We start from the raw sequence: 22587 nt of genomic DNA, 5'->3' as shown, positions 1-22587 counted from the left end.
GGAGCCACCCTGGACATCCCTGCCCCAGCGGGGGGCACGCGGCTCAGATGAACCGTCCCCTCTGGGCCCTGCCCTGGCCCACATAACACACACCTCTACGTTCTGGGGTAGTTTGATGCAGCCATAGACAATCAGGACCATTAGGTCCATTTTACAGAAGAGAAAAGAAAGGTACAGAGAGAGGACGTGCTGTGCTCAAGGCCCCCCAGCAGGAAGAGTCAGAGCTCACAGTGGCAGCTACCAGCATTATATCTAAGGTCCAAACAGGAGGCAGGCGCAGGGTCGTGAATTCCAGTCACATAGAGCGATCAAGGACAGGCTGGCCGTGGAGTTAATGCATCAGACAGGAAGCCGGACTCTCGTTTCTCACAGCCTGATTTGATCGGAAATGGAGCGGCTTCTCTCTGGACTGTGTACCAGGGAGCCTGGCCTCTCTCAGACCTCTAACTTGATCAGTGTTTCCAAAGGCCAACGCAGGGACCCAGGGGACAGTGTCCATGGTGTGACATCACCTGCTCCCCAGAGGTCCCCATTCATCCGTAGCTTGGATCTAGCGAGAAAAGGAGGTTCCAAGCCAAGGCTGAGAGCTGGACGCCTCTCTCTGTGCCACGTGCACAGACACACCAGGTAAACTGAGCCTCAGCTGTTGGGGCAGGAGGACTTCCAGAATCTAAACGGCGTCAGCACTGAGCACTGTTGCAGGGGCCACAAAAGCATCGTACCAGACACATTCTCATTTACATACACACTCATGAAATGGTCTTCTCCCCCATGGGAAACCCACTCTGTTCCCTTTCTTGAAACACAGGACCCTCTTGGTCTCGGTTCATTTGCCTGCTTTCAGTAGGGCCCAAAGTACAGAGAAACACACTCTGCCATAAAACACACGCGCACGTGACGGATGTCCCTGGCAGGTGGCCCTGGAGTCGGGGAGCCCCCACAGGAGCAGTGGACGGCGACCGCTGGAGAGCTCACGCGCTGTCCACAGTGGGGTGACCACGACACCACTCTGGCCGATGCTGGCCAGGTGGGCCCATGCACCCCAGGGGAGCCAGATCTTTGCTCTTCCAAAAGAAGCCAGAAATCCTGATTTTTTTGCATGACATTCTATAAATGTCAGCAGCAAATTCCTTTTTCTTTTCCTTCCAAAAACATCCAACATATCTGCAGGCGGGACTGGGTCCATGGGTCATGTGCGTGATCTCAGTCTTAAAATCTTTGTATAAATGCATCGCCAGGCTTCTGGTTCGGGGAGGGCCTCGTCAGCACTGCCTGACCCCTTGGACTCCAGGTGACACACACACAGGCTCCCCACCCCGGGAAGCCTTGGCAATTTCTAAGGCAGGGTGGCCGGGCACCTCTCCCCGATCTAGGCTGACTCCTGCCCCAAGCTCTCCCCTCAGGCAGATAATGGGTCTCCTTTCAAGGAGGAGGATGGCTGAACTTGAGAACAGAGTGTCCCTGGGTTACCAGTCCACCCATCTTCCAAATCCGCCCCCTGCCTGTGGGCCCCCAGGGTCCACACTGTGCCCAGCACACCATACCCATGGGTTGGTGCCTCTGTCTGGACGCTCATCCTCCCCAGCGGCTGAATTATTTCTGTTCCTTCTTCAAGCCCCAAATTAATCACCACCTGTTCTGCAAAGCCTTCCCAATTTCCCAGGCAGAATTTAACGCCTCTGCTCTTCATTTTTTTTTTTTTTTTTTTAAGCAAATGAAGACTTAGGATCATGGGCCCAGTTCCTTCCAGACCCTCTCTCCCTCTTCAAAACCTTTGCAGTCTCCCTTTGCACGTTGAATACACCTTCAGGCTGGTGCTTCAACACTGGATGACAGCCCTGGTCACACACATTGGGCTCCCGCAGCAGGGGGAACGGAGACAAAGCTGACTCTCTTTGCACCCTCAGGCTCACCATGGCGCCCAGTCAGGGAAGGTGCCCAATGGCTGGTGATGAAGAAAGGACTATCCGGGCTGTTCAAAGTCTGTCTCCTTCCCAGCTCCCAGCTGGACCCACAACCAAACTAGAAAATTGGTTCTCAAGAGAAAAACATATACATGTCCTCTTGGGGACATTTCTGTCTTGTTCACTGTTGTGTCCCCAGCGCATGGCACGAGGTAGGTCTGTTGAATGAGTGGGGATGACACGGTGCCCATCGCTTTGTGCTGCTTCAAGGAGAAACGGGGTGATACGGACATCACACTTCACACCGTGTCTGGCACCAAGTAGGTGTTCAACAAACGTCCAGTCTGCTGTTTGTGTTTTACCCTGGGGCTCTCACAAACACTTCTCCAGACACGTGCTTCACAGGGGCACAAATCTACCCCACCGGGTCCAGCGGGCTTCCTCTGCTCCAGGGAGAGGCAGGGCCTGATCACAATATGGAGCTCTACCCTTTGGGTCTTCGGGCAGAAGCCTTAAACCCAGGCTGCTGGGAGCTTCCAGAAAATTCTATCATGGCTCCTCAGGGCCCCACACCTGGCTGGCTACAGTCCTGGGGACACAAGGATCTAGAAGAGATTTTTTTTTACAGAATTTGGAGTGGAGACCTTATCTTTTGGGCCTAAGGCACCATCTTCCATCTTCTTCACCCAGCCAAAGGGATTTGATCCAACAGAACAGAGTGGGAGGCAAAAGCTGAGAGAACAAAAGGATTCGGCAAGGAATCTGACGCCCAACCCTGCCTCCGGCTACAGCCCGGGCCAGAGGCTCCTCTAGGCCTTGCAGGCCTGAAGCCTATTTCCTGGCCGTCTCCATGTTTGCCTGGCGGACCGCGCAGAGCCGAGGGAAGTTAAATATAGTCTTAGCATCCCCGCTGAACGGCTCCCCGCATCGGTGCCCGAGAGTGCCACCTGGTGGCCCACTCCGGGCTCCTCGGTGGAATAAGAGCCATGGGGGGGGGGATGGGCGTTATCAAGATGGCCGCCTCAGGCAGCCTTGGTGTTGAGAGAGCGCGCGCGTGAGCGCGCGCGCAAGAGAGAAAGAGAAAGAGAGAGAGAGTGAGAGACAGTGTGAGAGAGAGTGTGAGAGAGAGTGTGCGCGTGGTTTCCCCCTCACTGCTGGCCGCTGCCCCATTCCTTCTGGTTGCTAAATCACCACCAAAATGGCTTCCCCAGAAAACTCCAGGAAGGGCCTGGAGTCTGGCCTGGGCCTAGATCCACGCCTCCCAGGCGGACACTCACCATGTCAGTCAGGCTGCAGAACTCTTCCAGCCTGAGGAGCATCCCCTCAATGGTCTCCTCCACCTCCTTCGCCTGAAAAGAGACAATATCCTGGAGATTAGCAAGTGGTTTCCAGGGAGACAAACGCCCTTCACTGGTTTTTTTTTGTGTGTTTTTTTTTTAAAGCAAACTAAATCTTAGGATTATCTGCCCAGTTCCCTTCAGACCTCCTTTACCTTTTCAAAACCTCTCCTAGCCTCATTTAAAATCGTGATAAGCTGTCCACGATCTTGACGCCTGTGGACAGAGGCCTGGTTAAAGCCACCATGGCCCATCCACTCCGTGCAGATTTCACAAGCGAGGAGATGAATGAAAACTAGCAGGAAACAGGACAAAGCTATCCTTATCATCCCATTGTTCGGATGAGGAAACTGAGGCTCAGGGGTGAGGTAAACCTGCTCGAGGTCACACAGCTAGCAAGTGGTGGGGCCAGGATTCCCACTGGGCTTGAGTCCATAGCCTCAAAGCTCTTACAAACCGTGAGAAACACCCCCTAACAAACACCACGGAGAGTTAACACAAGATGCGGAAGAGGCAGAAATAGAAACCCATCCTTGTACCAACACACGAAGGACGTACGTGGTTTACCAGAAAGGCCTGGAACCATACAGACCAAACTGCTAATAGTTAGGGGATGTACTTACACTAAATGATCACTCAATCTGAAATTCAAATTGAACTGGGCATCCTGTAGTTTATCTGGCAACCTATTAATGGTGCTTCCTTGGCCCTGGGGAGTAGGAATTGGGGAACAGGGTCTGACAAGGGGGACTCGAGTGCTTTATGTTATCTGAAGGGTTCAAACCTCGAGGTACCAGGGCTGGGCAGTGACGTCATGAGTGACATCAAGGAGTAAAGCAGGCTGCCGGGGCTTTGCGGCGATCTGAGAAGTGCTTGCCCAAATCTAGAACATCTAGCAGCCATCAGTAAACACAGACCCGGGGCTGCCAGAGCCTTCCATTTTTCAAGAGAAGCCAGAAATTGTAATGTTATGGAAAATGTCCCAATTTTTAAATGGTAGCATGGATTCATGTCCTGCCAAGCACGGGCCAAGCCAAACATGACCGTGGCAAGGGTCTGCCAGTTTACAACCCCATTTAAATCACTTGTGCAAAAACTAGTTTGAACCTTTTTCTCCCCCCTCTCAAGTATGTACTGTGTGCATGACTTCTAAAATACCCCTTTTTGGTTTGGTTTTGTTTCTGTAATGACCAGGCATCGAGCAAGAAAGTTGCCGAGAACATGAGCCACTTGCTCGGGCTTCCCCAGGCCAGACGGTTCTGCTCCAGGGAGGCAACACCAGACATTTCTGGGCAGGCCTGGTACCTGCGCCCCGATACCTGATGCCTCCGCTTATTGCCTGCTTGTCCGGGACAGAGGGTGATGCCCTCGTTGCTAACACCACAAAATCAACGGCTGTGCAAAAAAAAAAAAAAAAATCTTTCTGGCTGGAGTAAAAATAGTACCGAGTTGCAATTTTAAACTCTGGAACCTTCATCTCGCAGCTGGGACTATTTCTGTGCCTGCACGGGGGAGGCTTGACAAGGAAGGGGACCACAGCGGAGGGAGGACTGAGAGACACACAGGAAGTTCTCTCCGCCCCCCAAAAAGTAAGATCACAGGAAAAGAAGCCCTTAATGCGCTAAGGAGAGAAGGAGACAAGAGGCCAGAGAGATGGAAGACAGGAAGGTTGGTCGCTTCCTTCTGCTCGCAGAGGTGGGGGATGAAGCGGGAGAAGGGCACAGATGGGCGGGGGAGGCTCCCCCCCCCCCAGAGTGCAGGTGCAGACACCCCAGACCCCAGACCCGGCCGAGGAAGGCAACACCTGCAGAGGGACACGGATGCCCTCGCCCCAGCTGGACAGGCCGCCTCCTTCCCCGGCGGGGCCTGAAGCTCTTTGCTCAGAAGCAGCACATCTCCCCCTACCCTGGCGGGTTCAAGAAGGAGGCTAGTCAGTCCCAGGTTCAAATCCCATCCTCTCTTTTGCCAACCATGGGACCTTCATTCAAGGGTCTGAATTTCAGTCGGCTCCCCTGTGACAGTGTCGCCACACCGGTCTGGCAGGTTGTTAGAAGGTTAACCTCACATAATGAATGCGGTCAAATCAGCGGACAGAGGGCTGACACAGAGTAGGTGCATAATAGGTGGTTGCTTTATGTATCTCTCTCCCTAGATAATAAAAACAATGGCTAATCACTAATAAAGGGATTATTTCATTTGATTCTCACAAGACCTCTACATAGTAGGGGCTATAATTTCCCCCTTTTTATGAATTGAGAAACAGAGGGCCAGAGAGCTTAAGTCACTCGCTCAAGGTCAGCCAGCTAATAAACTCGGAAGCCAGATTTGACCCTGTGCACTCTGAAGAGCTGAAGTTTATAACTACGAAGAGGCTCTTTGGGGGGGGGGGATGTGTCCCCTTTATTGCTGCCTGTCAGCTACAGTCTCCGTCCCCCACCTCCTCCCCCATCCTGGGGCAGGGCCCCAGTGCAGTAGAGAGCCGAGAAAGCACTTGCTGACTGGCCGGCTAAGGAGAAACGAGCCCGGAGACATTCCCAACCAACAGGAAGGAGCTCAGGATTAGCCAGCCCATCATGCCCACAAATCATTCACAGGACAATTTTCTCTGAAGATAATCCCCTAAGTGGCCTCAGAAATGAGAGTCCTGCAGGCAGCAGCCCACACACCTTGTTCACCAGCCCATCAGCAAAATGAATGCCCTTGCCCTCCTGTGCACCTCCCTGGGCATAAACTGTCCCCCTCTGAGGGGAAGGCAAATGGCTCTCCTGGAGTGACATTCAGAGCACGGCTGGCCGGTGGGCATTTTTAACACACATGAATCATGGCATCTCCTTTCTTACATCAATCTCCCCAAGTGCCAATCCCAGCTTCCCAGCTGGGCATGCCAGAGAGCCAAAACGGGGCTGGCCCCGGCCCACCAGTGACAGGCACCCAAAACCCCACAAACAGACCCTCCACCATGGGCTTCTCCAACTCAGGAAGGGGAAACCCCATTGTCCGTTGCTCAGTCCAGACACCTGGGCGCATCCTTTTTTTTTTTTTTTAAGATTTTATTTATTTATTTGACACAGAGAAAGAGAGAGAGAGAGAGAGCACAAGCGGGGGAGTGGCAGGCAGGCAGAGGGAGAGGGAGAAGCAGGCTCTCTGCCGAGCAGGGAGCCCGATGCAGGGCTCGATCCCAGGGTCCTGGGATCGTGACCTGAGCCGAAGGCAGCTGCTAAACCGACTGAGCCACCCAGGCGCCCACACCTAGGAGCATCCTTGATGCACCTTCCTTCCTCAGCCCGGCCCATCCAGTGTGTTTGCAAATCCTCTCCGGGCCGCCTTCGGACCATGGCCTGAAGCCCACCGCTTCTGTCCACCCTCCTCACAGCCACCCTGGCACCGGGCACAGTCCTTGCTCACTGGCCCCTGCTTCCGCTTATTCCTCTGTCGAAACCAAAGCCCTCGTCGGCGGGAAATCTTCCGCCATCCGGGCTCACGGCCACTGGGGCCCCTACAACCGCAAACTGGATGATGACAAATGCAGCTGAGTGTTGGGAGACCCTGGAACCCTCGCATGCTGCTGGGGGCAGTGTGACCCGGCGCCACTGCTGTGGAACCCAGTCTGGCACTCTTTGAGAAGGTGAAACGCAGTTACCCTATGACCCAGCAACATAGCCCAGGGAACTGGAAACATGATGTTCTTACAAAAACGTGTGCATTATTCATGAGAGCCGAAAAGTGGAACCAACTCAAGGTCCATCAAGTGATGAATGAACAAACAAAATGTGCCGCGTCCACACTATGGAAATACTATGTGGCAGGGGCACCTGAGTGGCTCAGTCAGTGAAGTGTCTGCCTTCGGCTCAGGTCATGATCCCAGGGTCCTGGGATCGAGCCCTGCATCGGGCTCCCTGCTCAGTGGGGAGCCTGCTTCTCCCTCTGCCTCTGCCTGCTCCTCCCTCCGTTTGTGCTTGTGCTCTCTCTCTGTCAAACAAATAAATAAAATCTTAAAAAAAAAAAAAGAAAAGAAATATTATGTGGCAATAAAAAGGAATGTCGACCTGATACATGTTAGAGCATGGATAATCCTCGAAAACATGAAGCTGAGTGAAAGAAGCCAGACACAGGGCGCCTGGGTGGCTCAGTTGGTTAAGCGACTGCCTTCGGCTCAGGTCAGGTCATGATCCTGAAGTCCCTGGATCGGGTCCCGCATCGGGCTCCCTGCTCAGCAGGGAGTCTGCTTCTCCCTCTGACCCTCCCCCCTCTCATGAGCTCTCTCTCAAATAAATAAATAAAATCTTAAAAAAAAAAAAAAAAAGAAGCCAGACACAAAAGGCCAAGTATCACATGATTCCTTTTAGGTGAAATGTTCAGAAGAGGCAAATCCACAGAGACAGAAAAGCAGATCACTGGTTGGGGGGTAATGGGAAGCGGGAGAATGAGGGAAGAAGTGCTAATGGTCATGGGGTTCCTTTCTTGCGGGATGAAAATGCTCCAGAACGAGGTCATGGTGACGTTTGCACAACATGGTGAATGTACTAAAACCCACTGAACTGTATACTTTAAAATGGTAAATGTTTTGTTACATGAATTATAGCTTAATTGGAAAAAAAAACAGGGCACCTGGGTGGCTCAGTCGGTTAAGCGACTGCCTTCGGCTCAGGTCATGATCCCGGAGTCCTGGGATCGAGTCCCGCATCGGGCTCCCGGCTCAGCGGGGAGCCTGCTTCTCCCTCTGACCCTCCCCCCTCTCATGCTGTTTCTCCCTCTCTCTCTCTCTCAAATAAATAAATAAAATTAAAAAAAAAAAGAAAAAAAAACAAAAAAAGTCCGCCCCTGTCCTCCACCTCCCTCAGCAAACACCTAATAGATGCCTCGCCAGCCCCATGCCATCTGGACCCTCCATCTGCTCTCTGACCTCACTGTCCACCGCTCACTCCCCATCAACTACACCAACCACATCCTCACCCCAGGGCCTTTGCACCCGCTGTTCCCATTGTCAACAAAGCTCACTGCACACTTCCATTCAGCCTTTGCTCAACCGTCTCTCCTCAGTGAGGCCTTCCCCGGCCTTGTAGTCCCCACCACTCCCTGTCCTGCACCAATTTATTTCTCTCTTCAGCCTCCATCACTGTCTAACATCTTATACATTTTGCCTGTTTCGTGTCATCTTCCTCCACCCAAATAAAAGCCCATACAGGGCAGGGGTCTTAGTGCCTTTCATTCACCTTTGCATTCCCAGGGCCTAGAGCAATGCCTGACAGCTAGTAGGTGGCTCATGCTTGCGGAGAAGTCTCTCTGACTCTCTCCCGTCTGCATACGTTTGTGCAGTCTGATTCTGCCACCCTGCCCAGGAAGAGGTGGGATCCACTCTTCCCTCCCCCCGAATCTGGCCTGGTCCGTGACTTGCTCTGACCAATAAAACGGCTGCAAGCATGCTTTGTGACATCAAGAGACCTTGCAGCATCTGAGTCACCCTCTCGGAAGACAACGGCCACGTGAATTAGCGTAGGTAATGCTGCTGGGGAGACCACAGGATGAGAGTGGCCGCGTGGAGGCCTGAGGCGCCCCAGCCAGCACCAACTGCCTGACATGAGTGAGGCCATGCTGCATACAGCCAGCGCTCCTGCAGAATGCAGCCCCCCGAGCCCAGCCAGCACTATGGGTGCAGAACCGCTCCGGGGAGCCCCACAGACCTGCAGAATCACGTACCATGATATGGTGGCTGTTTTCAGCCACGAAGACTTGGGGTACTTTGTTACCTGGCAATTGGTAACCAATACAGTGCCCGGAGAACACCTGTTGCAGGAAAGGAGGAAAGAAGGGAGCAGGGAAGAAAGAAAAATGGAGCAAGGGAAGGAGGAAGAAACAAGCCTTCCTGGCGGGGTACAGCCTGAGAACTGCAGCCCAGACTGCGCTCTAGCGCCCCCCCCCTTGCATGTTATGCTGTGTGTGGTCTTAACTATACTCTGAAATCTCTGTGCCCTGGTTTCCCATTTGGAAGTTGGGGGAAAACAATCCTCAGACTCTGTCTTGAGATGGAAGCTGAGAAGGGCCAATGAAGTAATTTCTCTGGGTTACTCTGGGTGAGATGCCATACCCATACAAAAGACGGTTGTAACTGGGACCCCACTGCCTTCCAATGTGGTGGACACAGAAGCCAGGCAGGAAATGACTACAAGGGAATGTGCTTTCTGCACACTGCTTATTTTCAGTTTCTCACTTTTGAAAGAGACCTTCTACTTTTCTCTAAGAAACACAGGGCAAACGCAGGAGAGTGAGTGGCAGCTAATACCCAGTTTCCAGGCAGAGAGACAACAGGGAGGGGTGGGGATTGTGGCTAACAGGAGACCCCTTCCCCATCTAAAGAGGGCGGCTGCTCCTTGACCCCAGAGAGTGAACCAGGTGGGAATGTGCCAAACCTGTTTCGTTCAAGATAGACAGTGACCCAGGAATTTATGCAACCTTTCCCAGTTTGAGAATTCAAAACCCCCCAAATTAAAACACCGTATGACAGCCAAACAAACCTGTCTGCAGGCTGAGTGTGGCCTTTAAACCTCTGGCCTGTGTCTTTAAAACACAAGGATATATGGGGCACCTGGGTGGCTCAGTTGGTTGAGCGTCTGACTCTTGGTTTCAGCTCAGGTCATGATCTCAGGGTCGTAGGATCGAGCCCTGCATGGAGCCCTGCATCTCAAAGAGCTCTGCGCTCAGCGGAGAGTCTGCTTCTCTCTCTCCCTCTGCCCTTCCCCCTGCTCGTGCTCTCTCAAATAAATAAGTAAATCTTTAAATAAATAAATAAATAAATAAATAAATAGCAAGCATATATGAATTGTCCAGAATAGCCAAATCGAGAGAGACAGAAAGTAGACCAATGAGGGTCAGAGGGTTTCTTCTGGGGGTAATGACAATGTTCTAAAATTGATTTGGGTTGATGGCTGCACAAAAAGCCATTAAGTTGTACACTTTAATGGTGTGGTATATGTATTATATCGCAACAATGCAGTTTACACACGCACGCACGCACACGCATACACATGCCCGTGAGAACCCTCCTAGGAAAGCACAAGGTCCATTCAGCCAGGCCAGGAAGAGGGCCACTGAAGACCTCTTCTGTTGCAATATTTCAGAGAAGACAGACATTGGATTTTTTATGAGAAAACTCCTCTTTTTTAGAATTTGGCAACTACTTAGCATTTTTCAAATCAAATCACGGTGCCAGCCAGAGGACACCCACCTGCAGCCGCGTCGAGTTCCAGGGCGGGTTTTTCGGCTTCTGCCGACACCACGCCTGCTGCCTGCCCCGCCCCCCCCCCCCCCCGCCCCCCTGGCTTCCTCTGGCCAAGCGGGCCCGGGGTCCCCGAGGACATGACCGACCGGGGCCAAAATGAAGGACCGTGGGGCCTGCCCTCACCCTGGGCACACAAACAGGAATGTCACCTCTTCTCCCAAAGCGGTCATGGGGGCCCCTTCAGATGACAGCAAAGTGAAGGCCTTGTTAATGTCGGCGTCCACTCTTCCACCAGCCCGACAGGAGGCAGAAAGAACAGCCTTGTCTGTGTGTGCAGGATGGAAGGGCCCCCAGGAGCTGGGGCCTGGACGGACCCAACGTGTCCGGAGACAACCCACTTCCCAAAGAGGGACACGGGAACTCCTTCCTCTTGGGCCCCAAAACGGGGCAAACAAGAGTTCCCATCCAGGGGCACCTGGGTGGCTCAGTTGTTGGGCATCTGCCTTCGGCTCAGGTCATGGTCCCAGGGTCCTGGGATCGAGCCCCACATTGGGCTCCCTGCTCCGCGGGGAGCCTGCTTCTCCCTCTCCCGCTCCCCCTGCTTGTGTTCCCTCTCTCGCTGTGTCTCTCTCTGTCAAATAAATAAATAAAACCTTAAAAAAAAAAGAGTTCCCATCTAGGCCTTGAGGGACCCTTGACCTCAAGGTTTGAGCCACTCTACTACGCTTGCCCTGACCCTGGTTTCTAAAAGGGTTTATTTGGCAACAGCAACCAAAATTTAAAATGCAGGTACCATTGGACCCAGGAATTCCCCCACGAGGTATTTATCCAACAGACATATTTGCACAAACGCAAAATGATGTGCGGACAGAGCTCCTCTTGCAACAGGTTTTGTGGGAGTGAAGAATCCACGTAACCTAATCACCCATCAGTAGAGAAATGGCTGCCTGCACTGAAATCCAGACAATGCAATTCTGTTGAGCAGCTAAAAATAATCGGGCAGCTCTCTATGTGCTCATATGGGAAGATCTCCAAGACATACTGAGCGAAAGAAGCAGGATACACCAATGGGAGGCTACAGGTGGGGTTGGGGAAGGACCTGTGATGCCTGCGGGAAGGGGACACAGACAGGAACGGCAGTGGCCTCCGCTTGAGCAGCAAGGGGCCGGGGAACTGGGTGGGAGGAAGCTCCCTAGCCACTCCTTGGCCACTTGGACCTTGGAATTTTGTGATGTATGCATACACGTTTTATTTTTTATTTTTATTTTATTTTTTTTAAAGATTTTATTTATTTGACAGAGAGAGACACAGTGAGAGAGGGAACACAGCAGGGGGAGTGGGAGAGGGAGAAGCAGGCTTCCCCGCTGAGCAGGGAGCCCGATGCGGGGCTCGATCCCAGGACCCTGGGACCATGACCTGAGCCGAAGGCAGACGCTTAATGACTGGGCCACCCAGGCACCCCACGTTTTATTTTTTAAAACAAAACTTATTTTAAGAGCAAAACGACTCTAGTTCACTTTAAAAGAACACTGAGGCCACATTTCTGTCACACTTGCACCAAGGAATTAACTCAGAACCCAAGGCAGCTTTAGGCAAACTTGTGGCTCATGTGGACCGTGGGCTCAGCAACCTCGTTTTGCAAACCCAACACTGGAATCTAAGGGTGGCCTCATGTACGCAGGGTAAAGAGTGAACACCGGGTTTCCAGGCCTCCACGAGGCCGTGCTGGTGAGTGAAAACTCACGATCTTCAGCACCAGTGAAGCGCTCGAAGGGGCCAACATCCCCACTGCCCAACACTGTACCGAACAATTTTTGTGCATCAACCCCCACACCTGCTGTCCCTAAAGACAAAAGTATCTCTCACGTATTCTCCCTCCCAGCACCTGGGAAGGTGTCTGCACCCAGCACCTGCTTGACCAACACCTGCAGAATGAGTGAATGAACAATTGCAGCTGATGTGCCCAGCCTACTGACCACGGGCCAGACCCCGCGCCACATGTTGCCTGTGGATTCGCTCATCCAACCCCCCAACTGCCCTATGAGATAAGCCTTTGAGGCGCAGAGGGGCACTGAGCACAGGGCCGAGGTCCGACCCCAGGCCCGGTGGCTTCAGAGCCCGCGCCCCCCCACCACGAGGCCTGGGCAGGAGCAGGATTGGGAGGGGGGGGTCCACATAGCCATAAAGGATGTTTCTTTAACTGATATGGACGAAGTCACTCGGTGCTGTGGACAAAGCAGCAGGCAGGACAGGCAGGCTCCCTCGTGGCGCTGCCACTGGAAGCAGGCTGGCCATCAAAATCCCCAGGGGAGTGTTTACCAGCCCAGCCCCCCAGCCCTGGGCCTTGTTCACAGGTGGCCCCCCATAATCAGCAACCACACTGATTTTTCCAACACACCCATCAGTCTAGGTCACTCCAGGCTTAAAACCCTGCTGGAGAGCTTTCAGAATGCCAGTGTCCAGGTGGCACTCATACCAGTAAAATTAGACTACCTGGGGTTGGGGGGAGGGGTTGCTGGGGGTGGTACACGTGGCAAGCACCAGAATGATTTTTTTGAAGATCCCCAGATGACTCCAACCTTCCACAAAGTTTGGGTACCATGCCCTATATCAGCGCTCGCGACCTTGGCTATGCCCTGCCCCACCCCTGGAGACTGCTTTGACTTCATCTTCTATTTATAGATGCATGAAATAGGTGTGGGTTTTTTGCTGTTTAAGTTGTTGTATACACCACGCATACCTCCGTGCACCTCGCCTTTCTCCTGGGGAGCCGGGCACTGCCACCCAGAGCTGATTCCCTCCGCAGGATGTTCAGACCCAGGGATGACCCCTTCTACCAGGTAGAAAGACAGGAACTTCCTTCTGAGAGAGGCTGCCCCCTTCAAGTACCCGCCTTGGCTTTGGCCCCTCACACCCCCAAAGGTTCTGATTCAGGGAACGTGGCCAGCTCAGGCCACGCGCCCTTGGACGGCCGCAACCGTGTTTCCCTTGCTCCCGCTCCAGCCTCTGCAAACACATTGCAGCCCTGCAGCCGTGAGGCCAGGCACCTGATCACGGCTTTCCCCTGCTGAGGGCCAGCACCCTAGGATCGAATCCAGAGCCCTCCCCATGGCCCTAGGCCCTGGTCTCACCCTGCCCATTCTCGCCCTTGGCCGCCGAGGTCCACCCACTCCCCATTCCTCACGTTTGCCCCTCAGCCATGCACGTGCTGCTGGAGGTTTGCCTGGTGGTTCCCTCCAACCCTCCCTGTGCGTCTGTCATCGTCCCTCCGCTGTCTCCTTCATGGCACTGAGCACCATTTAATGACTCTGCTTGATCATGACTGTCTGCTCATCTCCCTCACTGCAACACCAGTCCTCGAGGGCAGGCACCCCTTCGGCCTCGCAGGCCTCTCCCTGGTACCCCACCCAGCACAGGGCCTGGCACACAACGGGCTCACCATAAAGATCCGAGGAATAAATGAATACAGAACTACATCTGGAGAAAGGGCATCTGAACATCCCCCACTTGAACTCGGAAAGTAGACCAGCAGGTTACAAGGGCAGGACACGTTGGGGGGGGGGGGGGGGCATAAGCACATGGTGTCTGCAGGACGGGCGTAATAGAATATCCTTTGCTTTCGCAAAGAAACAGCCTCTTTGATGTCTTTTTTCATGAAACTCCAGGGCATCTTTGGCTAGTTTATGTTTTCCTACTTTAGTCCAAACACATGGTTTGGAGAAGTCGTTCCGTTTTTTCCCCTACGAGATGACAGAAAAATCAAAAGTTCAAGCACCAGGGTAAATGGTAACTGATGCTAGCTTCCATACGGGGAAGACAACAGGGAGGAGGGTGGACTGTGGCAAACGGGGACCCAGACCTACCAGACCGGCTCATGTTCTGTCTTATTTCATTTTTTTAAGTAGACTCTATGCCCAACGTGGGGCTTGAGCTCATGACCTTGAGATCAAGAGTCACCTGCTCTACTGACTGAGGGGCACCTGGCTGGCTCGGTTGGTGGAGCATGTGACTCTTAACTCGGGGTGGTGAGTTCAAGCCCCACATTGGGCATAGAGCTTACTTAAAAACAAAACAAGAGACTGCCTAGTATTTTAAATAAACCAGAAACTCAGTTTTTCATGAGAATCCCCCATTTAAGAAACCCTACATTGACAGAGCTAATCACATCAGAGTGCCGGATTCGGCACTGGGGGCCACCAGTTTGTAACCACTGATCTAGTCCACGTGCCGTTAAACGACCCAGGTGTTTTCTCCACCATCATCCTCTGCTCACTCAAGCAGAGACCCTGGGCCTGAGAAAGTGCTGGCTTGACTTCCTTCCATCCAGGCCATGAACCTCACAAGCCTGTCCTGTGTCCCAACAGAGGAACCAAATAGGATTTTGAAAGAGCCTGGCCAGGAATTCACCCGTGGGTGGGTATCAGCGCTCAGCCATTCGGGAGTGCCCTGAGCGACCTGACCCATAAATCAGAGCGCAGCCAAGAGGCAAACGTGTCTCTCTCTCTCTCTCTCTCTCTCTCTCTCTGCCATCTGGAGACTGCCCTGAAACTCCCCCCTGAAAGAGGAAGTTCAAACCAGAAAAAGAGAGAAAGTAAAACACACAAAAAAACTGGTTGAACAGAATACCCTAAAGGCACCGGAAACAGTAAAACACTCACCTGCCCACGGATGTCGGCATGCTACCTTGCAGCAGCGCCTGGATCCTGGGAGACAGACTGCAGTCCTGGGCACGGCTTCTGCCCTCCTCGCTAGCCACACCTCCCATGGCTCCCCCTCCTACCTGCTCTCCTGTCCCGAAGGGCACCCTGCCTCGTCCTACCCCAGGGCCTCTGCAGGTTTTGTTCCCTCTGCCTGGGTGATTTTTCTCCTCCTAGCCTGGCCAGGTCTCATTCACACTTTAGGGCTCAGCCTAAAATGCTGCCGCCTCAAGGAAGCCCTCCCTGACTGCACCCCAACAAAGTCAGGTCCCTGGGCTTCCTCTTTCTTGCACATTCCTCAGTGGGTACCACTCAGGTCTCCGCTTCCCTGGAGAGACCTCGCCCGCCCCCCGTCTTGCCGTCTCACACTGTTACCCTCTACCACACCACCGCGTCACCATCTAGAGCTTTTGTGTGTGACGTGTCTACGGTCCGACAGTGTCCTGAGAGCAGGGGCCCTGCGTGTTTCACTGCTGTCCCCAGCTCCTGGCACATACGTAGTAGAGGTTCAAGGTGTTGAACGCAGCAGGCCCATTCACTGGGAACCCCCAGGACACCCCTAGGACTGGAGTCGGCTGGTATGAGATCCATTTAAAAACCAGAAGTGGCCCTGGGAGAAGGGCCCAGCTGTCCAGGCCTGTTCCCAAACCAGATCTCCCTTTTCTAGCTCATTGACCCATCTGCAAACAGCCTCAGCACGGGGACCCACTCATGAATTAAACTTTAAGTAGACGTTGCAAGTGACTCTACTCCAGCAGTTTCTGCTTCTTCTGGTAAATAAACATCAGACAGTGCTCTAAGTGGGTTTATTGCTGCACGGTGCTACAGGGAGCTGGGCTCTTCATTACATCCCTCACAAATGAGTGTGAGCGAGCCCGTGTCTGAGTTAAAGAGAGCCCCGAGTGAGAAAATGAAGTTAATACACGCAGCTTCTCTTGAAGGCTGTCCCTAATAGAGACAAAATGAAGCTGAGGTTCAGCCGCTGGGCACAATGACATCTCTCTGCTGAGAGCAAGGGAGAGAAGGAATGAGAAAGACGCTCACGTTCCTTAAACCAGTGAAAAACTGTAGACAGGCTGCCTGGGTGGCTCAGTTGGTTAAGCGACTGCCTTCGGCTCAGGTCATGATCCTGGAGTCCCGGGATCGAGTCCCGCATCAGGCTCCCTGCTCAGCGGGGAGTCTGCTTCTCCCTCTGACCTTCCTCCTTCTCATGCTCTCTCTTTACCATTCTCTCTCTCTCTCAATAAATAAATAAAAATCTTAAAAAAAAAAAAAGAAAAACTGTAGACAACCTGAACGCCCGTCCCTGGGGGCAGAGGTCATAAATTATAGTCCCTCCAGCGGATGGCCCTGATTCTGTGAGGGCCTCCGTTTCCTCAGCTATAAAATCGACCTAAAAACCTCCTGGCCACTGGGTCACTGGGAATAGGGCTTGGCACACTTGCTAGGACATAGTATGTGCTCAGGAAACAGGAGTAATTATTACTTCTTTGTGGGATACTAGGAAGATAAAGAATGATAGAGACCTGCACTCTCCCACACGGAAGCCACCAGCCTCACAGGACTATTGAACACTTAGAATGTGGCCGGTCCAAACGGAAATGTGTTGTAAGTTCAATATAAAAGCCTGATTTGGGGGTGCCTGGGTGGCTCAGTCCGTTAAGGGTCCAACTCTTGATTTCGGCTCAGGTCATGATCTTGGGATCGTGAGATCAAGCCCCAAGACGGGCTCTGGGCTGGGAGTGGAGTCTACTTAAGATTCTCTCTCCTTCGCCCTCTGCCCTTCCCCCTCCCCATCTCTCTCACTTTCAAAAATAAAAAAATAAAAAGCCTGATTTTGAAAACCTAGTACCAAAAAAAGGTAAAAATCTCGTTAAAATTTTTTTACATTGATTACATGTTAAAATGATTGACATTTTGGAGGCACGGTTACTTTAAGTACGTTGAGACTAATTTCACCTGTTTCTTTTTCCTTTTTTATGTGGCTCCCAGAACATTTCAAATTACGTGAATCGCTCATATTTGTGGCTCAGATTATATTTCTATTGGACAGCTCTTATGGATACATTCTGACATGAAAATATGTCCATGCTATTTTGTAAAATTGAGATGTAATTCACATATCATAAAATTCACCCTTTAAAAGTGTACAGTCCTGTGGTTTTCAGTATATTCACAAAGTTGTGCAACCATCACCACTAATTCCAGAACATTTTCATCACCCTTAAAAGCCCTGTACCTCATCATCAGCAGTCACTCCCCATTTGTCCATGCTATTTTGAGTGGAAAAAAGCAACTTGCAGAACAGTATTACAGTATCAAGTGGGGTTTTACAAAAAATAACACACAGTGTTATTAATATATATGCATACCCACGTTTGGAAATGCATTTTTTAAGTGTCTGTAATGAGGTACACCACATTGTTGGTGATGGTTATCTCTGGGGACTGGAGTTGGAGACGCAGAGAAAGAGAGGGTGCTCACCCTTTATTGGCTGTACTTCCGTCCTGCTTTTGAGATTTAAAAAGAGAATGAGTTGAATTCAAGCCTTAAATAACTCCTGGCGGACTTGGATAAATAACTTTTTTTCACGGCACTGTTAACAGACTGGCTTCAGCTGGAAGATGAAGGGCCTAGTTTCAGATCCACTTTTTATTCTGTGCTTTTAAAATAGCAAGTACGGATAGAGACGAGGTATTTTCCCTCTTAGCAACAGCAGGACCAAGGCCCGGGGCTTCCCCGCACAGACGCAGCCTGCCCGCCTACTCCCGGGCCTCTGGCACCCGGCTCGGAGCCGAGAGGGCTGAGCGCCCGGCCGGGGCAAGACCCGGGGCCGGCCTCCCCAGGGCCCCGCCTGACAAAGGGCAGCAGCTCCGAGCGCGCCTCGCTCCCCCGTCCCCGCTGATGCTGGGGGCCCCGGTCGGGGTGCGACGCGAGTCTGGGTCCCCGGGGGCCTTGTCGGCTGGAGGAGAGAGAGGCGCGACCTGCCGCGTATCTCTGGGTGGCGCCAGGCATCACCTCTCCGCAAAGGAGGCGGCCCTCGGTCCCCTGCGCCGGGTGCGAGAGGATGAGGCGCGGACGCCAAGGGTTCGGGTCCCGGAGCTCCGGAGGCCGCACCCACCCTTTCCTGCCCCGGGGTGCGAGGGCCCAGACCCCCCCAACCCCGAGACCCGGCTTCCCCTACTGCCATCCCCGGTCCCCTACCTCGGCCCCGGGCTCGGGGGTCAGGAAGAGCGCGAGCTCGCGCGCCCCGCTGCGCACGGGCTCCGGCCGGCCGGCGTCCACGAGCAGCATCAGGAGCGCGACGGGGTCCAGCTGGCGGAGGCTGCCGGGGAGCCCGGGGCCGCATCCCGGCCTCGGAGCCCCGCCCCCGACCGGCTGCATGCCCCGTGGCCCGCCTGGAGGAGGCGGGGCAGGTGCGCACCCGGCCACGGCCTCGCGCGCCTCCCCGAGCGCCGGGCCGAGTGGGCAGCGCCACCCAGTGGCGCGCGGCGCTCACTGCGCCCGGCCCTCGCACCACCTGGTAAAGCAAAGCTTCTCAAACTCGCCTGCAGATTGCAATCACCTGGGACCCTTAAAACCTCCAAAGTCCCGCTCACGCACAGTCTCTAGGGTTGGGACCTGGGCACCAGTATTTTCTGAAGTTCGCCTGGTAATTCCAACACACAGCCGAGTTTGAGAACCGCCAGTATAGACCACCCCTTTTCATTGGAATCCGGGCGGAGCCACGGTTCCCAGCCCCCACAGCACTTCAGAATGCCCCGGGGAGCTTTCAAAAGCCCGGAAGCCAGGCCTCACCCCGGCCGATTCAGCCGGAATCCCGGGGGTGGGGCTTGGGCATCAGTAGGTGTTAAAGCTCCGCGGGTGATTCCAGCGTCCAGGATAGAGAACGGCCGTCCAGGGGATCCTTTCGTTTAAAGACCAAAGCGCCCGCCCCCAAGGCCGCCCTAATTCCAGCGTCTTGTTTGCGCCAGGAGGAGAGTCCTGGGAATTAGGGAAACCGGGTGTAGTGGTCCTTTTCCTCCCAGGAGCAGCTTTTAAAATAAACTCCCCAGGGAATTCGTAAATGCTCTAAATTTGACCCACCTCCCCCCCCCCCCATACACACATACCCTGGGAGGTTTGTGTAGACCCAATGAGGAAATCCGAATGAGGAAAATCCTAAAAATGGTGAAGAGGTATAGGGAAGTCTAGAGTTCTAATTCTTCCTATGACGTCTTTTTTTTTTTTTTTTAATGTTGCATTCGTGGAGCAAAATCAGGCTGGGCTTAGGGTTGTAAATAAATATACGCCACGCCCCGCGTTCCTCGCTCCCCTCCCCCGCCCCCCCCCCCGGCCCCCGGTTAAATCTAAATGTAGAGTTTATCTGACAACCCTCGGTAGGGGGCGTAAGCACATGCTCGATCCGTCTTGTGGGTGAGCTGTCACCGTACGATTTGTACAATTCCCACTTCCACATCTGCTTCCCGCTCAGTTCTCCATATCTCTGCCCAAACATTCGGGCCCTCAGGTCAGGGTCGCTTTCTGGAAAAATCTTGTCAAAAGATTTGGGCCACAGGTGGTTCGTTAAAGGACTTGATAGGAACTCACGGAACCTGAATTTGGCCGTTCATTACCGTCGTGGTTTTCCTGATGCTCAGAGCCCGCCTCTCATCACACAGACACCCAGGAACCAAGCCCAGACCCTCACCCCTGCAGGTGGGCTGGGACCCTCTCTCAGAAAAGCCCAGAACTGAGTTCAGATGACTTCAACAAACTTCCCCTGGTGGATGAGACTCACAAACATAATGCTAAGAAGAAGGAAAAAAAAAAAAAAAAAAAGACAAGTTGCAGAAGGCTCCGTAGGGCACGCTGCCATTAACATAAAGTTTTAAAAACATGCAAAACCACACTGTATATTGTGTATGGATGCGGCCATATGGAGTACAAGTGTAAGGCGGCGCCTGGGAACCATGCGGGCCACATTCAGGAAAGCGGTGGGGGGAGGGGATGGAGAGGGCTTACGAACGGGGTTTCGATTATATTTGTAACGTTTTCTCTCTGCTGCTGATGTTTGCTGTCAGAGTTAAACCTACTGAATGCCCAAAATGACTCATTAAAAGCAAGGCAAATAGGGGCGCCTGGGTGGCTCAGTCGGTTAAGCATCTGCCTTTGGCTCAGGTCATGATCCCAGAGTCCCGGGATTGAGTCCCACATTGGGCTCCTTGCTCAGCAGGGAGCCTACTTCTCCCTCTCTCTCCCTCTGCTTGTGCTCTGTCAAATAAATAAGATCTTTTTAAAAATAAATAAATAAATAAAAGCAAGGCAAATAAAAGGCCTGGGATATTATCTAAAAGTGCCGATTGCTCAGACCCCCTTGCCCAGGAGCTAGGGTATCTGGGGAAGGATCTGTGCTCTCACCAGCCTCTCAGGGATTTCTACCCTGGGCTGAGTTGGCTAGCCAACAGTCATTTTGCTGTCAGGATTTTTTTTCTTCCCCCTAAATGTGTGATTATGCCTTAGAAACATTTTGCTAAAAATACAGATGCCCGGAGCCCTCCCCCAACTTTCTGAATCAGAATCTCTGGGGAGCTAGGCATCTGCCTCTTAACAGCTCTACGGTTGATTCTGATGCACGCCAAAGTCTGGGAATGACCCCTATTTAGGGGCTCCCTCTTGCTGTGGGCATTACCCAGGGGACCCCTGTGGGAGGCCACATCAATGGTTTTCAACAAAGGGGACCGACTGTAAAACTCTCCGGGCCTCTCAGTGGTCCTTGGCTGTGCCCCAGCACCCTGTCCCCAGTCCCCAGCTCTTGGGGAGACCCAGGGACAGGCAGCAAGCCTGAGTCCTGGCATGCAGCCTGCCAGGGCCGCACCCTGCCCAAACCAGTTTGAACCAGCTGCAGGGATGGAGCCGTGGCGTGTCCCCACGAGCTCCCTCTGGCGCCCAAGCCCGGCTCAGAGCTGCGCCTCTGGTCTCCTGCTTGGGAGTCCTCCGCGGGTGCAGGCAGCAGGCTCTCTCCCAGCCTGGGTGTGGGGGTGTCAGTGGCTGCCAGGCCGGCAAGGCCCCCTGGAGCCATATTAGGAGTCCCTTAGCTGGGCCCCAGGGTCACACACCCTGCCACCTCCCCCCACCCCCATCCGGCTTCACCTCCAGCTGCAAAATGGTTGCCTGTTTGTGTCTTTTCAAGGTCAATTCTCCCAGTTCAGGCCTCAGGCGTACAAGGTTCTAGATAAGCAATGGTTCCCAAGCTTGGCCACACGTTGGAAACTCCTGGAAAGGTTCCAGAAAATACGGATGCCCAGTCCCCACCCCAGAGATTGTGATTTAATTGGTCTGGGGTGTGGCTTTGTTTTGGGGACATTTAAAAAATCCCCCCCAAGTGACTCTGATCTGTCCTATTCCAGTGCTTGCTTAACTATGGGGTGCTGGTGACCCTAGGGTCCCTCCGTGTCTACAACAGTCCTCGCGGCTACTGTGTCCTGAGGCGCTGTTCACAGAGGTGGCACCACTGAATCTCCACCACACCCTGAGAGGTAGGTGGGCCTTGCTGTGAGCCCATTTTACAGATGAAGAAACTGTGACAGAGAGGTTAAACCGCTTGCCCAACATCATAACTAGTATAAGCAAGATCCAGGATTTAAACTCGGACAATCTGATTCCAGAACCCAACTCCCAACCTGCTTCTCACACCATACTGCCTCCTGCAAGATAACCCCTTTGGGTTCCTGTTGCTGCCTCCCTACTCATAGCCTGGACTGTTAGGAAAGCCTTGCTGCCCTGCCCCTGTGCCAACCCACCCTCTTCACTGCCCTCCCTCTACAGCACATTCTAGCCATCTCCCTTCTTGCTCTTAAACCTTCAGTCGCTCCCCAGTGCCCACCGAGTGAAGTTCAAAGACCACACCCCTGGCCCTGCCTTGCCAATCTGTATTCACTGCTATTCTCTTTGGACCCTAAATGACAAATGGGGTCCCACGGAGCAGGGCCAGGACTCGGGGGAGGCAAGAGAGGCATGTGGAGTACAAACTATAAGGGGACCTCGCTCTCGGGGTCTCCTCACATTCCATGCCCTGGGTGTCTTGTTTGCCTTACCTGAGTCCCGTCCCTCCCCAGATTCCTTCGTTGAACCTAATCCCCAAGGTTAGGAGGTAGGGCCTGTGGGAGGTGATCGGGTCATGAGACTAGAGCCCTTGTGAATGGGATTAGTGCCCTTATAAAGGAAGCCCCAGAGAGCTCCCCTGCCCCAACCCTTCCACCACATGAGGACACATTGAGAAGTCCACAACCCAGAAGCAGACTCTCACCGGACACTGAATCTGCTCATGCCTTGATCTTTCCAGCCTCTGGAACCACTAGAAATAACTGTTGTTTATAAGTCACGGTCTGTGGGATTTTGTTAAAGCAGCCTGAATGGACTAAGATGTCTGCAAACGTGTTTGGTGTGGACAA

General features: G+C 53.2%; 1 protein-coding gene across 8 annotated transcripts in view; it reads right to left on the bottom strand.

The window, feature by feature from the left end:
- The window catches only part of BCAS4 (breast carcinoma amplified sequence 4), a 55807-nt gene extending 36977 nt beyond the window's left edge, over positions 1-18830 (bottom strand). The window contains exons 1-2 of one of the 8 annotated variants that reach the window (XM_027624118.1): positions 18359-18830; positions 3182-3253 (exon numbers count right to left, since the gene is read on the bottom strand). In XM_027624118.1, coding sequence (XP_027479919.1) covers positions 3182-3253; positions 18359-18538 — 252 coding nt within the window. In that variant the 5' untranslated portion in view covers positions 18539-18830. The remainder of the gene's footprint in view (positions 1-3181; positions 3254-18358) is intronic. The other 7 variants (XM_027624115.1, XM_027624116.1, XM_027624117.2 and 4 more) reach the window with 7 other exon arrangements.
- Positions 18831-22587: the final 3757 nt, after the last annotated feature.

The sequence above is a fragment of the Zalophus californianus genome, chromosome 8 (genome assembly GCF_009762305.2).
Source record: "Zalophus californianus isolate mZalCal1 chromosome 8, mZalCal1.pri.v2, whole genome shotgun sequence".
Taxonomy (NCBI): Eukaryota; Metazoa; Chordata; class Mammalia; order Carnivora; family Otariidae; genus Zalophus; species Zalophus californianus.
Note: the sequence above shows the minus strand (reverse complement) of the source record. Positions and strands in the feature narration are given on the sequence as shown.